General features: G+C 47.0%; 1 protein-coding gene across 4 annotated transcripts in view; it reads left to right on the top strand.

The window, feature by feature from the left end:
* Window positions 1-11,715, top strand: part of IGSF11 (immunoglobulin superfamily member 11) — a gene marked incomplete at both ends in the record, with an annotated part of 92,912 nt that extends 81,197 nt beyond the window's left edge. The window contains 6 exons of one of the 4 annotated variants that reach the window (XM_084306010.1): window positions 5,904-6,067; window positions 7,258-7,465; window positions 8,276-8,431; window positions 10,057-10,179; window positions 10,409-10,559; window positions 11,265-11,715. In XM_084306010.1, coding sequence (XP_084162136.1) covers window positions 5,904-6,067; window positions 7,258-7,465; window positions 8,276-8,431; window positions 10,057-10,179; window positions 10,409-10,559; window positions 11,265-11,715 — 1,253 coding nt within the window. Of the gene's footprint in view, window positions 1-5,903; window positions 6,068-7,257; window positions 7,466-8,275; window positions 8,432-10,056; window positions 10,180-10,408; window positions 10,560-11,264 lie in introns of those variants that run through there. The other 3 variants (XM_084306011.1, XM_084306013.1, XM_084306012.1) reach the window with 3 other exon arrangements.
* Between the last annotated feature and the right edge of the window lie 2,316 nt (window positions 11,716-14,031).

The following is a 14,031-nucleotide window of genomic DNA, read 5'->3' as shown; positions in this document are numbered from 1 at the left end:
GCTCTAGGCTAGCACTTGAGTGCCCTTTTCCAGCCCTGGTGAGCCTTCTGGAGCTGAAACAACATTTTCAGCTTGGGAAGGATCACCACTTCCTTTCCAGGGATCAATTCCAAGCAATGTAATTGCTCCCTCACAGGATAGAAGGGATTGTCAGCAGGGGAAATGTCTCTTTAGTTTCTTTGTTGCCCTTCAATGTCATTAGCGCTTGAAACTGTGAGTCAGACCCCTTCAGGGGCTTTGGAATGGTTGCTGCACAAGGTCCTACGACAGAAGTTCTCCCAGCATCTGTTACCGACTTCTCCAGCAGTGCGTCACACCTTCCTGGGCTGGGGTTTTGCTGCGTTGCTCTGTGAGTTGAGTCAGCAATGTACCTCAGCTCGTCTGGGGTGGGAGATGTTTCTTCAGCACAGAGGGCAGCTTTGGTCCCAAACTCAGAGACGTAAGGCAGGCCAAAGGCACGGTGACTTGTGTTTTCCTTTCATCTCAGGAAAGAGACTGCTCTGCGGTTTCTCCTTCTGTTGCCTGCAGTCGCCAGACCAAACACTGTTCCTACCCTGCTCTTGAAACTTTTGAGTGACCTCATCTTTGCCTCTCTAACGAGGGACCCAAAATGTCATACTGCCAAAGGCATCTTCCCCAGCACATGGCAACAGGATCGCTAATTGCGCTGGGACAGGGGGAGCCTTTCCCTGCATTTTTTGGATGCAAGCTGATACAGCTTGAAGCTCTATTCTCATTCTCTCCCCAGCCACACATATTTCTGCATATTTTCCCTGGAGATATGGAGATGCTGAACGCATGAAGCTGAGGGTTTGGGTTTTTTTCATCCCTTTCACACCTCCCTCACTTCTTTCTTCCCTGGCCATTTGCTTCCCTGGCTTGCCAGCACTGTGGAGTGAACCTGTACCCTGGCCTCTGTGTTTGCAAAGTCATGCTAGCCCAGCCTCCCGTGCTGCTGACTCTCAGGAGGTCACTGCTAGCAGGTGCCAAATGCTGCTGACTTGCCAACAGTTCTTGAGGACACTTTCAAAGCAGAAAGAGTCCTCCAGAAGGCAAGGCAGGGCAAGAGCTTGATTTCACGGAATGAATAACCTTCCAAATAAACCTTTTTTCTTTTTTTTTTTTTTTCTTTTTCCTTTTTTCCCTGTGATCCTAGGAAGTCAAAAGTCTCAAAATAAATACAGTAGGGAAAGACCCTCTCTCTGCACTCTACTCCAACCTATCCAGCAGTACCCAGATACCTTGCTGAGCATAGCTGCCTCTGGAAAAACATGCTGGGGATGATCACGAAGTAAAGGGGAAGGTGCCCTTAGCACAGCTTCAACAGCATAACCATGGTGCTTTCGGTAGGGACAGCTTCTGCAGCCTCTGAGGCCCCCATGGCCTGTGACCACCTACCATCAAGGTGATATTGACTGGTGGTGGTGCATCAGCTGTTCATGTTACAGACTGGCCTCTCGATGTGAAGTGGTGATGATGGAAGTTCTCCTTTGCTCACTGGGCTGTCAGCTGAGTTGATTTGCTGGTCCTGCTGGTGATCTCTGGCAGGGAGGTGTGACAATGACTGGGAGCTGGGAACATTTTCATTCCTTTTAGTATGAGTCAAAGTGCTGAGACGTGCCCATGTCTTTGATCTTTGCTATGTCTGGTATATTCTGAAGCCTCTCTGGCTGCAAACCTTCAAGGGGAGGTAGCAAATGTGGTGGCATCTGTCTCCTCCTCATCCCCAGCAGGGAGGAAAATGCTGGTTGTGGGCCCTACAGGCTTGTCATGCAGCATGAACTACCAATACGAACTACGTGCTGGGGAGGTAGTGAAGTGTGCTTCTCGGAAAAGCAATAGTACCCCATCAAAAATGAAATTGAAGTGATCTGTTGCCAGAATAATTACTTGGTCATGGGAAAATGGAGACACTCTAAAAGAGGCTCTGCAGCCAAAACGTTGTTCTGCTGGCTGGTTCCCTGATAGATAGGGGACACAAAAATGGAGCATCTGTTCTAATTAGTGATGGGAGCTCGGAGCATCGGGATCAAAGGAGAAAGCTGTGTGCAGAATCAAGCTAAGATCAAAGTGTCCTATGTACAGGAAGGGCCCACTCCTCCTGCTGACAGTGGTGTATGTACCCTCCTCTACCTCCAGGCATGTGGCTTATGGGGATGCTTAATTACCAAGTAAGGAAGAGATTGCATATACAGGAGAGGGTGTAATGGCCATCATAATTCAGCTCTAGTAGAAAAAAGATTTGGTGGTGATTGATTCTTGCTGCCTCTTATAAGTTATTAAACTTCTCTGAATGCTTAGAAAAGATCAGGATTATGTACCTTGTCAAAAGGAGACCTTTTACAACATTTTTTTTGCTTGATTTTTCTCACCTCTTATGTGTAATTTGACTTACTGGGCTGGGCTGTATGTTTGTGCATATATCTATATTTGCATTTATATCTGCACAAGGGAATTTAGGCTTTCATTCCTTAGGCTGCATTGAAAAACCCTTATCCCAATACTTATGCTAAATTTGAAATCTCTTCCTCCCTCTCTCCCCTGGCTCCTTCGTTTTACATTAATGCAAAGCCACATTTTTTGCAACTCCTAAGTACGAAATGTTTAAATAAGTAATGTTTGGTTCAGTTTTCCTCCTAGGTGTCTTCCTGGGCACAGTGGCTGACGTGTGTGTGTCTTTGTGTGCAGCCACCTGTGTTTTGGGCCATGAGTATGGGCGTGGAAGGATGTCATAGACAGACAAGCGCATGTGTAACCACATTACATTTCCTAGTAGTCTAAGAAGACAGATATTGAAGCCCCTGAAGAGGGTTTGATCCTTTCTCTTTCAGTTGTCTCCCTGGGAGAGGAGCTGCACTGTAATAATGCCTCTCCCTGGCCCCGGTGCTGTGTTAGCACACCTCCCTGTTTATGCTGGTGGAGGAGGACTTTGCCTGCGTTTGGTCTCCTGCCTCCCCTGTCACCTTGGTTAAGCTTACTTGTCAGAAGTGATCGTATGTGTTTTCCCCAGCTGTAGCCCTGCAGGTGCCACTTAGCTTAACAAAGTGAGTCCTTGTCTTGAAGTGCTGCCTGCCTCCTGTGCATCCTGGGCCAAAGAGCAGCTGACAGGCCCTGGGATGCATGAGGCACAGGCAAGCCTAAGGAGCTGCCTTGCCCAAGTGCTTCAACGAGGCAGAGACAGGACAGCGTGGTGTCAGGAGGTTGCTTGTCTTGCAAGCACAGGTTCAGAGCAGTTCCCTTGGCAAGAGAAATGGACAGAAACCTCATCTATTCCTTAGTTTTCCCCCTCACAGAAACAACTCTGTGTCATTCAGTTTAATCTGAATGCTGCGGTGCTTTGAAAAGGGGGAGCAGGGAGGAAGATTACAGGTTCTGAAGGCTGCTACAGGGTGACAGTGGATCACTGGAAGAGAAAAGGGGATAATACATCCTTTCTTTCTGTTTTGAAATGCTTCATAAGCAAATTGGGATATTCTCAAATGTCTTGAGAATTCTTTTTACAGCGAGGAAATTATGCATGCTCTATTTAATTATTTTTATTATTCTGCAGGATGTTTACAATCAACTAATAGCAAATATTTGGCGTGGTGGGAGGGTGATTAGGTATGAAAATCACATCATCTTGGTGATTGAATGATTGATGAAACCAAGCCAAATTTGCAAAAACAAACTTTTCCAGAAAATTAGTGAATGCTCACGCTTAAGTACTAATTTTCCTGAATTACAAGAACTTGAACATATAGGTATTGCTTGGAGAGGAAAGTGGAGGAATGGGGCTGAAGAACATGCTTTGCTATTCCAAACCAGATAAAAAGCTGGGGGCAGGTTTTCCTGTCATGGGGAGCATCTCATAAAAACTACACTGAAGATGGCAGAAGAGTTTTCAGCTCCACGTTAGGGAGTGTAATCCAATAAATGTCCAAATTACTGTGTCTTCCTGCACGCTGTTTAGCGCGTGGATGGTGATAGGACTTGATGAGTAGTCATGCCAATGTAGGCTTGAAGAGAAGAAGATCTCTTGTCAAAGTTGTGTTCAGTATGAGATACCTCATTTCTGGTCTTTGGGCTACTGCAACAGCCTGGGTTGCCATAAGGAGCTCAGGAGTAGTCCAAACTGTTGACCACAGAAGCAACTGGAAGGCAGATGCCTTGTAATAAAGGTTATGCTTATTACTGGCCCTTCAAATTATTTACTTCCACTTGCTGCTGACAGCCTTTCATAGGAGATTGATGGATTAAGCTTTCACCAGCTGTTCTGTGTCCCAAGCACCTAATTCTTTCAGATTTTAGAACCAGAGCCAAACCATTTCCCTAGGATTTTCCAAAATGTTCCACATTTTTAAACATGTTCCAAGCCTGTGAAAAAAGTCAGACTTTTGTTTTCTGCCAAGTAAGAAATTCATGAATTTCATTCTGAGAGATTTAAGTTGTCATTTTGTCTGGTTCTATTTTGAGGCATTTCTCCCAGAACTACCTGAAGCTTTAGGGGTAGCAGTTAGGGAGGAAGGAAGGGAGTTGGGAAGTCTAGAGGAGGTTGCTGAGGATCTGCAAGATCCCTGTGTATTGCGTCTCCAGAGCACTCAGTCCAAATTCAGGAACTCATCACAGCCTGTTCAGGTGCTGCTAACTTTGGATTTACAGAATCTGAAGCTCAGTGCTTCCAGGCTCTGAGTGCCCCATTTCTCCACTAGGCAGGCTGAGAAGGATCCCAACAGACACACGTGTGAGTGAACACTTAGCTTTTTCTCAGAACTAGCCTGTTCGATTTCTACAGAGTTCAGCTGGAACCATATTCTTTTTCAAGGAGCATTTCACCTTCAGCAAAGGTGAAATGAAAACTTTGCCAGCAGCTCTTCCTGAAGTCAGCAAGAGAATAGGGTAGCCCTCGGACTACATCCCAGTGTTAGCAATATTCTGGTATTGCCTTGGGGCTTGAAAACTTCTTAGCATCTCCTCCAGCAGCCTCCTACATGCATTGAACAGGAAGATAGTGAGCTGGCATGTAGGGAGATGTCTAGAGTCAACGTTTTGATTTTGTGCAAGAAAGTGTTTTAAAGAATTTTAGTGCTACTCAAAACAGTGCTGGTGACTCCTTGGTTAGTTTTATTTGACAAGATTTTGGCAGTAGGAAAGGAGATATTTCCCTGTGTGACTTGCAGTCTAAACACTGCAGCCTTGAGCTGCTGCACTGGGAAGCTGGGACTTGTCAGACTCTGTGCCCTATCCAGCTTGTACGGAATGCAAAGAAGTGAATGGTGGAAATGTTGGGAAATATATAAGATTGGATCAGATCTTCATTTTTTTTTCTGAGTAGCCATTTTTCACCAGCTAGGAAGAAATACCCAGCCTGGAAAAGATTTAGATTTTTAACCCTTTCAGTTAAAAATAGCACTAAAGTGTTTCTGTTCATTTTGGACTTCACAAGGAGGAGAAGTTGGGGGAGATTTGTGTTTCTACTTTTAAATAATGTGTTCTCTCTTCTTACCCCTTGGTGAAGCCTTTTAGACTGCAGTTTCCTCTTCAGTTTCAGTGATGTCAGGTATCATTAAGATTGATGGGATTGAATACATATTTCATTATCTCTTAAACACAGCTTGGCTGCTTTTACAACTCTTTCCCTGTTGCCAAAACAAAGCCTGATGTTTTCAGAGGCTCTGAAATGAGAGTGCTCTCACTTGAAAGGATGGCCTATCTGCATTTGCTTCTGGAAGAGGTCTGCATGAGAGCAGCCTGATCTGTTGAGGGACAAATATAATTCTTTAGCTTCATGTAATTGGTAAGGGATTGCTGTGTAACTACAGGACACTGCTGTCATGACCTGCCTGTGCAGGGTGCCACCTGAAATGTTCGAACTGGGAGTCCTTCTTGTGAAATGCTTAAACTGGGTGTTCTTTTCTTTCTAGGTATGGTGTGTCCTCTGGAGGTGTCAGTCAGTTCAGGGAGTATCCAGGTTGCCCGAGGCCAGACAGCAGTATTGCCCTGCACCTTCACCACTAATGCTGCTCTCACTAACCTTAATGTCATCTGGATGGTCACTCCTCTTTCTAATGCCAACCAGCCTGAACAGGTAAGTCCTTTCTCACTGGAGCATGTATTTCTTTGGAGCTTTCCTTACCCTTTTGACACTGATCTGAATGTAATCTATTTACGATGCTGAGACTCTGGTTGCCCCAGAGCACTCTCTTCATTGCTGAACGTGATCTGCAGATCTTAGAGGAGTCTGATGTATTCAAAGCTTTGGAAATTGTTTGTGTTCATTGTGTCCTTGGCTGGATGCACAATCAGGTCAGATGTATGTGTTACAGTATGGCTGCCTTGTACTTCTGGTGGTTTGTGTGTTCAAAAGGGCACAGGCAAGATAATACAGGTTTTGGTGCACTGGCTTTGGGATATGAAGGATCTGGAAGCAGCTGCAGGCTTAAACCTGTGAAATCTCTGTAACAAAATCCCATAGACTCATTTTCCCTCTTTTTCATTGCCCGTTGCTTTTGCAAGGCCATTCTTACAAACAATAGTAAACCTATTATGTTGGGTACAAGAATCATAACCTGTGAGCTGCTGGCCTGTGTTTGTCCACATACTAAGAGGAGAAGAAACCCATTGCTCTGAAATTAACTGATCTTGGGTCACGCTGTCCCTGTCACATTTGCTGTTCAGTTCTGTGATTCAGTATCCTGCACTGGAGAGAACTTGCTCCTCAGGGACTTGGTCTGAGTACAGACTGCTATAAAAGCTGTTGGATTGGTAGAGGCTGCACAGACTTGAGTTGCATTGCCTATTATTCAGTGTATCCTAGCGATCACCAGTGAGCAGTTTCAAATCATGGCAGGACATTACTGGCTGACACCCAAAATGATACTGTCCACCAGGCGCATGCCTTCCAGCAAAGTACTTACTGACCTGCAGAGTCTCTGCCTCTCTACATCAATCCTGTCTGGATGGGTAATGACTGTTACATGAAACAGGGTGGTACTACCCATCCAGCTATGCCAGAAGACTTGGGTATTATCTGGTCCATTTGCTTTTGTAAACATTTTTGATGACATAAAACAGGCCACTGACTGTGTTCTTCCTTTAGAGAAAACACTTCTCCTAGGATCAGTCTTTCTGGGTCTACTGTTGTATATTGATGTTTGCTTATTCAGAGATCCTTTAGGAAATGGTCCTTTCAGCTTTCAGAGTCCATGTTTTACTTGCTGTTCTCCCTCCTTGTTCAGCCTCTGCAGAGTGTTATTTGATTCTTCCTTTCTTTTCCAGGTTATTCTTTACCAAGGGGGTCAGATCTTTGGTGGTGCACCCCAGTTCTATGGGCGAGTGGGGTTTGCTGTGACAATGCCAACCACCAGTGCCTCCATCTTCATCAACAACACACAGCTATCAGACACTGGCACGTACCAGTGTTTGGTCAACAATCTTCCTGACCGAGGCAGCAGGAATATTGGAGTCATTGGACTGACCGTCTTGGGTGTGTGTATTGGGATTATGGGGGAAAGGGGAAGAATTGGGGCACAGGAATCCTCTGTGTGTGATGGTTCTCATAGCATAAAAATATGGGTGGTGTGTGCATTGGAGCCTATGGACACACTGTAGTGAGGGATGGGTTGGGTTCTGAGGACTGTGGGAGTTTGTAGGACAAATACCCTCATATGCAGATGTGTATAAGGGAGTTTTAAAATACGGTAGAGAAAAAGCTTTTGTGGCAGGCTTGTGATGTGGAGTTGCAAAGAAGCATGAATAAAGCATGTGTGCATCTTTGAGAGCTAAGGGGACTGTAAGAGTTTTGTGCATAGTGACAAGAGAAGAGAATGGACTTTTAGATCTTTGCTTCCTTTTCAAGAAAGGAATTAGTACTGGATGCTCCCTATGATGTTAAATACTACAGAGCGTGTGCCATTATAAGGCTATGAAAACAAAATCCAACCACAGCATATTCTTTATGCAGCTCTGTTGTTGCTACCCTTGCTGTCTCAAACACAGAAATGTTCATCCTTTTTTTTTCCTCTAGGTAGGGCTCTACAAGTAGTGGGTCCTGGGAAAGCAGTTGTCTGGTACCTTGATGGACTGGCTAGTCAGGAATCTTTGTGAATTGTCACTCCTCAAACCTTAAAGGGTTCCTGTCTGCTACCTCCTTTCTGGGCTTTGTCTGATTCTTGTCCCCTATCAGCTCATGCCAATATCCTTGCTTTTCCCTGCAGTGCGTGTCCAGAAAGAGCCTGTACTCCACTGTTTGGTCATGTTTCCTGATCTTCTGTCACTTTCCACTCTTCTCTTGTAGTTCCTCCTTCTGCCCCGCTTTGCAGAATCCAGGGGTCCCTGGACGTGGGCAGCGATATCACACTGACCTGCAGCTCGGAAGAAGGCATCCCCCGGCCAACATACCTCTGGGAGAAACTGGACAATGTTCCCAAGTTGCCCCCAACTGCCACACAAGGTGCTCATTCTGTTGATTATCCTCTTATTTCCAAGGTGGCAGCCTGGGCTTTCCTTTGTCTGAGCTGCCCGAGACGACACAGCTCTTTGAGTGGCTGCCATCACTTGCATGGTCACTTGTTTGGAACAAAGATTCCTGGAGTGTTTGGAGTGTTTTGGACTAGGTATCCATCAGTGGCCATTTAAAGTTTCGTCTTACTTTGAGGAACATTAATTCTGTACCATTAAGGAACAAGGGTCTGGTCAAACAGGAGACAGAGAATAAGGTTGCCAGACGTTTGCACGTGGCTGGAGATTTCATCTGCCAATTCACCTAAATTTTAAACCAAATGCAAGGCTCATAGATTGAAAACTGGGAGAAGAGAGGCAGAATTATCCCCTGAAAATCCTGCCATCTTGTCACACTGAGATCACTGTGCTCTGATATGTTAGGCTGGAGCCGCCTTTTAGGTGTGTGTAAAAGGAAGGCCCTGATCAGACTGGGTATTGCCCAGCCACAAGTCCCATCCATGAGGTTTCTTAGCCTGTGTCCTGACCAAATAGTTAGCAGTACTTTTGCCCTTTGTCTTTGTCGTGGTTTAACCCGGCTGGCAGCTAAACACCACACAGCCGTTCGCTCACCCTCCCCCCTCCCTCTCTGGGACGGGGGAGAGAAATGGAAAGTGAAGCCCGTGAGTTGAGATAAAGACAGTTTAATAAGACAGGAAAATAATAATAATAATAATAATAATAATAATAATAATAATAATAATAATAATAATAATAATAATACAATGATGATAATAGTAGTAATAATAATAATATGTACAAACAAGTGATGCACAATGCAATTGCTCACCACCCGCTGACCGATGCCCAGCTTAACCCCGAGCAGTCCGGCCCCCTCCCCCCGGCTAGCCACCCCTATATATTGTTTAGCATGACGTCAGATGGTATGGAATACCCCTTTGGCTAGTTCGGGTCACCTGTCCTGGGTCTGTCCCCTCCCAGCTCTTACTGCACCCCCAGCCTGCCTGTTGGCAGGACAGAGCAAAAGTCTGAGGTGTCCTTGGCTTGGTATAAGCACTGCTCTGCAACAATTAAAACATCGGGGTGTTATCAGCACTCTTCTCATCCTAAGCCAAAACACAGCATTCCACCAGCTACTAGGAAGAAAATTAATTCTGTTCTAACTGAAACCAGGACAGTCTTGCTGTATTTTAAGAATACACAAAAATTTTAGTTTCAGGTAATTCCAGAATGAGAAAAAATGCAAGGTCAGGGGTTAGGAAGCCCACGGATGGGAAAGCAGAGTTGCTGAGAGGCAGGATTGAATTTAGCAGGTATATCTGGGTATAGGTAATTGCACATCTCTTCTTTTCTCCCTTCTCTCACAAAATGATATGAGACCCAAGCTTTCATTTGCAGAAATTCATCTGTAAGAAGAAAAAGAAACATCTAGTGTAAGCTCCTTAAGACCTAATCTTGTGCATGTGTGCACAATGCTTCCTTCTCAAGGTTATTTCCTAATTTATTTATCTCTTAAGAGTCTCACACATCAATTCTCTATTTGCTGGATTTGCCTTTTCATGGTTTTCCTCAAGCCTGGGGCGGGGGGATTTAAATCCTTCTTTTCTTTCTAACTAGACCAAGTCCAGGGCACTGTCACTCTCCGAAATATCAGCACTGTGTCCTCAGGTCTTTACCAATGTGTGGCTTCAAATGCCATTGGAACCAGCACTTGCCTTCTGGACCTACAAGTCATTGCACGTAAGTATTTTGCCAAAGGAGGCTTGGTCAGCTGCTTCTGTCTTGTGACAGTAATGCGTGTAACCATGTTTGCTGTGAGCCACCGTGTGCCTCTCTATCAGAAGATCATTGTACTCTGGAATGGGGACATTGCCTTTCCCCCTTCCAAGCCACATAGCTTCAAATATTCGCAGATGGCCACAGCCCAGCCCTGATTTATTCTCCATTCTCTGTTCACTTCTCCCCACAGCCCACCCCTGGAGCATCGGCCTAATTGCTGGAGCAGTGGCCACAGGTGCTGTCGTGCTTGTTGTCTGCATTGTGTTGGTGGCCATAGCACTGTTTTACTGGAAAAATAAACACAAAGAAGAAGAAGAAGAAGAGATTCCCAATGAGATAAGGTAGGGGCCAGGGAAAACTGGTGGCAGGGAATCTCTGATCACCCAGCAAAAGCAGCAGCTGGCAGGAAGGCAAGCAGAAATCCTGCTTTTACTAATCCTAGGTGTGTTCCCCTGGGCCAGGGGAAGGTCTTTGTATCTGCCCAGAAAATGTAGGGAGCAAATGTAGAATGGTAACTACAGATTTTGCTTTCCAAATTACCGTTATTGGAAACTTCACCTTGGCACTGTTAGCACCATAGGAGAGTGACTGTGTATGTGGTGGGGATCCTAACCCACAGTATCAGATACTGATAGCTGAAGAGCTCTGTAGGTACAGCTGTGATGTTCTCTGGTGTTATAGCCACAGTGTTTGCCTCTGGCAGCATCTCAAAGCTCCCCTGAGGATCAACTTTGTTGATTGTAGAAGTGCATTCATGCTGACTGGCTGTGTAGCACCAGTGGTTCTGACAACTACTGGCTTTGCCCCCCACAAACATAAATGTGGGTTGTTTCCCTCAGTGGTAGGCACACAGAGCAGTTAATGTGCACAGAGGTGGGTCCTGCAAAGAGGGATGAGTGAACAGGCTGAAGAGTGATGCCAGTTCATGTTGGTGCTGTCTTTCACCTCGAATTGATGGCATTGCCCCCAGTGGAGATGGATGGGGGGGGTACATAGGGGAAACGGAGCATCATCCTACATGCACCCTCATGCCCTCTTCTTCCCAGGGAGGACGACCTGCCACCCAAATGCTCTTCCGCTGCCAAGACATTCCATGCTGATGCATCCTCGTCGGAGAACGACACCCTCACCTCCTCCAACACCTACAACAGCCGCTACTGGAATGACCCCAAGGCCAACCATGCCACAGACTCCTTCACCCGCTTCAGCAACAGCAACGATGCCCGCCAGCCCCCCTTCTCCCGCTCAGGGAGCACGAGTGCTCGCCCTGTCTACGCCAACGGCGGCCACCCCTCCCCGGCTGCCCCTAAGACGCTGGTGGTGACGGCCAGCACAGCGCCGTCCCCACAGGAGGTGGCCCGGAGCAATGGCTCCGTCAGCAGGAAGCCTCGGCTTCCGCAGACCCGCTCCTATGCCGTCAGCCAGGCCACGCTGGAGCGGATCGGGGCCGTTCCTGTCATGGTGCCTGCCCAGAGCCGGGCTGGCTCCCTTGTGTAGGGGCAAGCCAGCACCCATGAGCTGAGCAAGGGCCTTGTGTACCAGAGAGGCAGAGACATGGCTGAGAGACCCTACTCCTTCCTGAAAGGCAGCGATGCAGCCGGGGTGGGCCTCCCGAGGCTGCTGCCAGCCGGTGAGACAGCCCCGGCTGTGCTGCGATGCCCCCCAGCTCTCGGGGCTCCACCATGGACGCCACAGATGTGCCAAGGCCGTGGGGGCACCAGGGGACCCTCCCTGGCTGCTGGGCCCCAGCCAGGACCCCCTCCCAGCCCAGCCTTGGGAGGGGGGGATTTTGGTTTTGTTTCCAGTTTGTTTTGTTGGGGGGGGCATTTCTGTTCATTTGGGTCTTTCAGGGAGGTTTGGGGAGATTATATATATATTTTTTTTTCTGTTGTTGTTGCTGTTTTATTTCCAAGAGGACAACAGCCTGTGTGGGGCAGGGAGGGGTGCGCAGGCAGGGTATGCCTTGTCGTGGAGGCTATGGCTCCCTCCCTGCTTTGCCAGCCCTACTGCTGGACGAGGAAGGTGGTGGGACAGGGATGGACATGAGGATGCACTGGCTGAGGTGGAGGCACAGCTGCCAGCCAGGCCAAGGGGAAGTCTGGGCAAGGGCGCAGGCCAGAGAGCATTTCTCTTTATTTATTTTATTTTTGCTATTTTTCCCCTCACCTCTGACACACACACACAAACAACCAAGCGTTTTTCAGTCACCACCAGAGCCCTCTTCATGGATGCAGAGAGTGTTGCCATCTGGGTGTCTGCTTCTGAAAAGCTCTGTGGAGAGAAAGGGCGCATTGCTGCTGGCTTGTGGCTTTTTTAAATTATTTTTTCTTAATTATTTTTATTATTGTTATTTTTGAGTGTGGCAGAGCAGCAGACAGGCCCTGAGAGGAGTCTCTTGCACCTGGGCTGCTCAGGCTGAGGGCAAAGGGCTTCAGACCCCACAGCTGAGGTGTTTGCATGGTGGGTTTTCCTTATCAGGCTGCGCATGGCAGGGTACCTGTTGTGTTTGGGGCCCTCACACAACCTCGCACTATGGTTTTCATTCCCTCTTGCGCACACACACGCAAACTTCCCAGATGCTGAGGTTGGCAGGATTTGTTTCTCAATCCCTTTCCTTAGATACAGCGAAAGCAGGGGCTCAATGGAGGGAGTAACCCTGTGGAAGCCCCCATGCTATCTCTCTGCCTCACTTACTTCCCGCACTGGTACTTGTGGCACCTGCTGGTGGCTCTCCCATCTTCTCACAGTCAAGGAGGTGGCTGGGGCTGGCACCTGTCCTTTTACTTTTTCTATTGCAACTAAATAGCCTTAATCAAAGCCAAGGGTCGAAACCGCTCAAGGGACCTGGTGCTATTGGAGGACTGGACCAAGGGTTTGGACTCTCTCCTGTGAGAGAGCCCTGGCTCAGAGTACTTGCCCTCCTACATAACACCAAGCCTTGCACATGTAAAGGCAGTGGTCACCTCCAAAAGTACCAGAGACCTTCCAAGAACTGCTCTTGGAAAAGCAATGTGGGCAATTACAGGCAATTTTCTGTTGCTCACACTGGGAAAGGGACTTCCTCGTCCCCCTTTCCCTATCCCAGCTCAGCTTCACTTTCCCTAGCAGTGCATATACCTTGGGCAGGGCCTTTTGCCTGTACTGTTCAAAAGCAAGCACAGCCTCTGTGGAAGGAGGGGAAGAGGTGAGGTTTGGTCTCCCACATAGATGCAGTTCCTTTGGGGAGGTTGGGGGTTCTTGGGCAGCACTTGGTTTGAAGCTTGGCTGAGATTTTGTGCCTTCTTTGCTTAAAATAAAAATAAAAAAAGGAAAAAAAAAAAAAAAAAAAAAAAGGAAAAAAATATATACAGCCTCCCTTCCTTCCCCCCTCCTGCACAACTCTGTCCAGAATGAGTGCAGTGGTGCAGACAGGTGGTTGTGTGCACATACACATGGTTCACCAGAGCAGTCCTCATTCTTGCCTGTCTGCTCTCTTTGCTGCTGGGTGGTTGGATTGATAGTGGGGGAGAAGAGTGGCTTTTGAAACCCCAGTGTGGGAGGAAAAAAAACCCAACACAATGCAATCAAAGAAAAGCCCAGACACACTCTTTCCGCTTTTGAAACAACCCCTGTGTGGCATTTACAGGAACACTGCCCTCAGCAGGCCCCCTCCTCCAGTGAGAAATCTCTTCTGGTTCCTACCCTCCATAAGACTGTTTGCTCCTCTTTCTTTGTTCTTTCTAATTGTCTAAAACTCAATAAAACTTTATTCATATAAAAAAGGACTTTTTAATGCCTGCTGCTGCATTTTTTTCCTATTAATTCTGTAACTAC

Source organism: Netta rufina (assembly GCF_964035555.1).
Source record: "Netta rufina genome assembly, chromosome: 1".
Classification (NCBI taxonomy): Eukaryota; Metazoa; Chordata; class Aves; order Anseriformes; family Anatidae; genus Netta; species Netta rufina.
The sequence above is the reverse complement of the archived record's forward strand: the minus strand, read 5'-3'. Positions and strand labels throughout refer to the sequence as shown.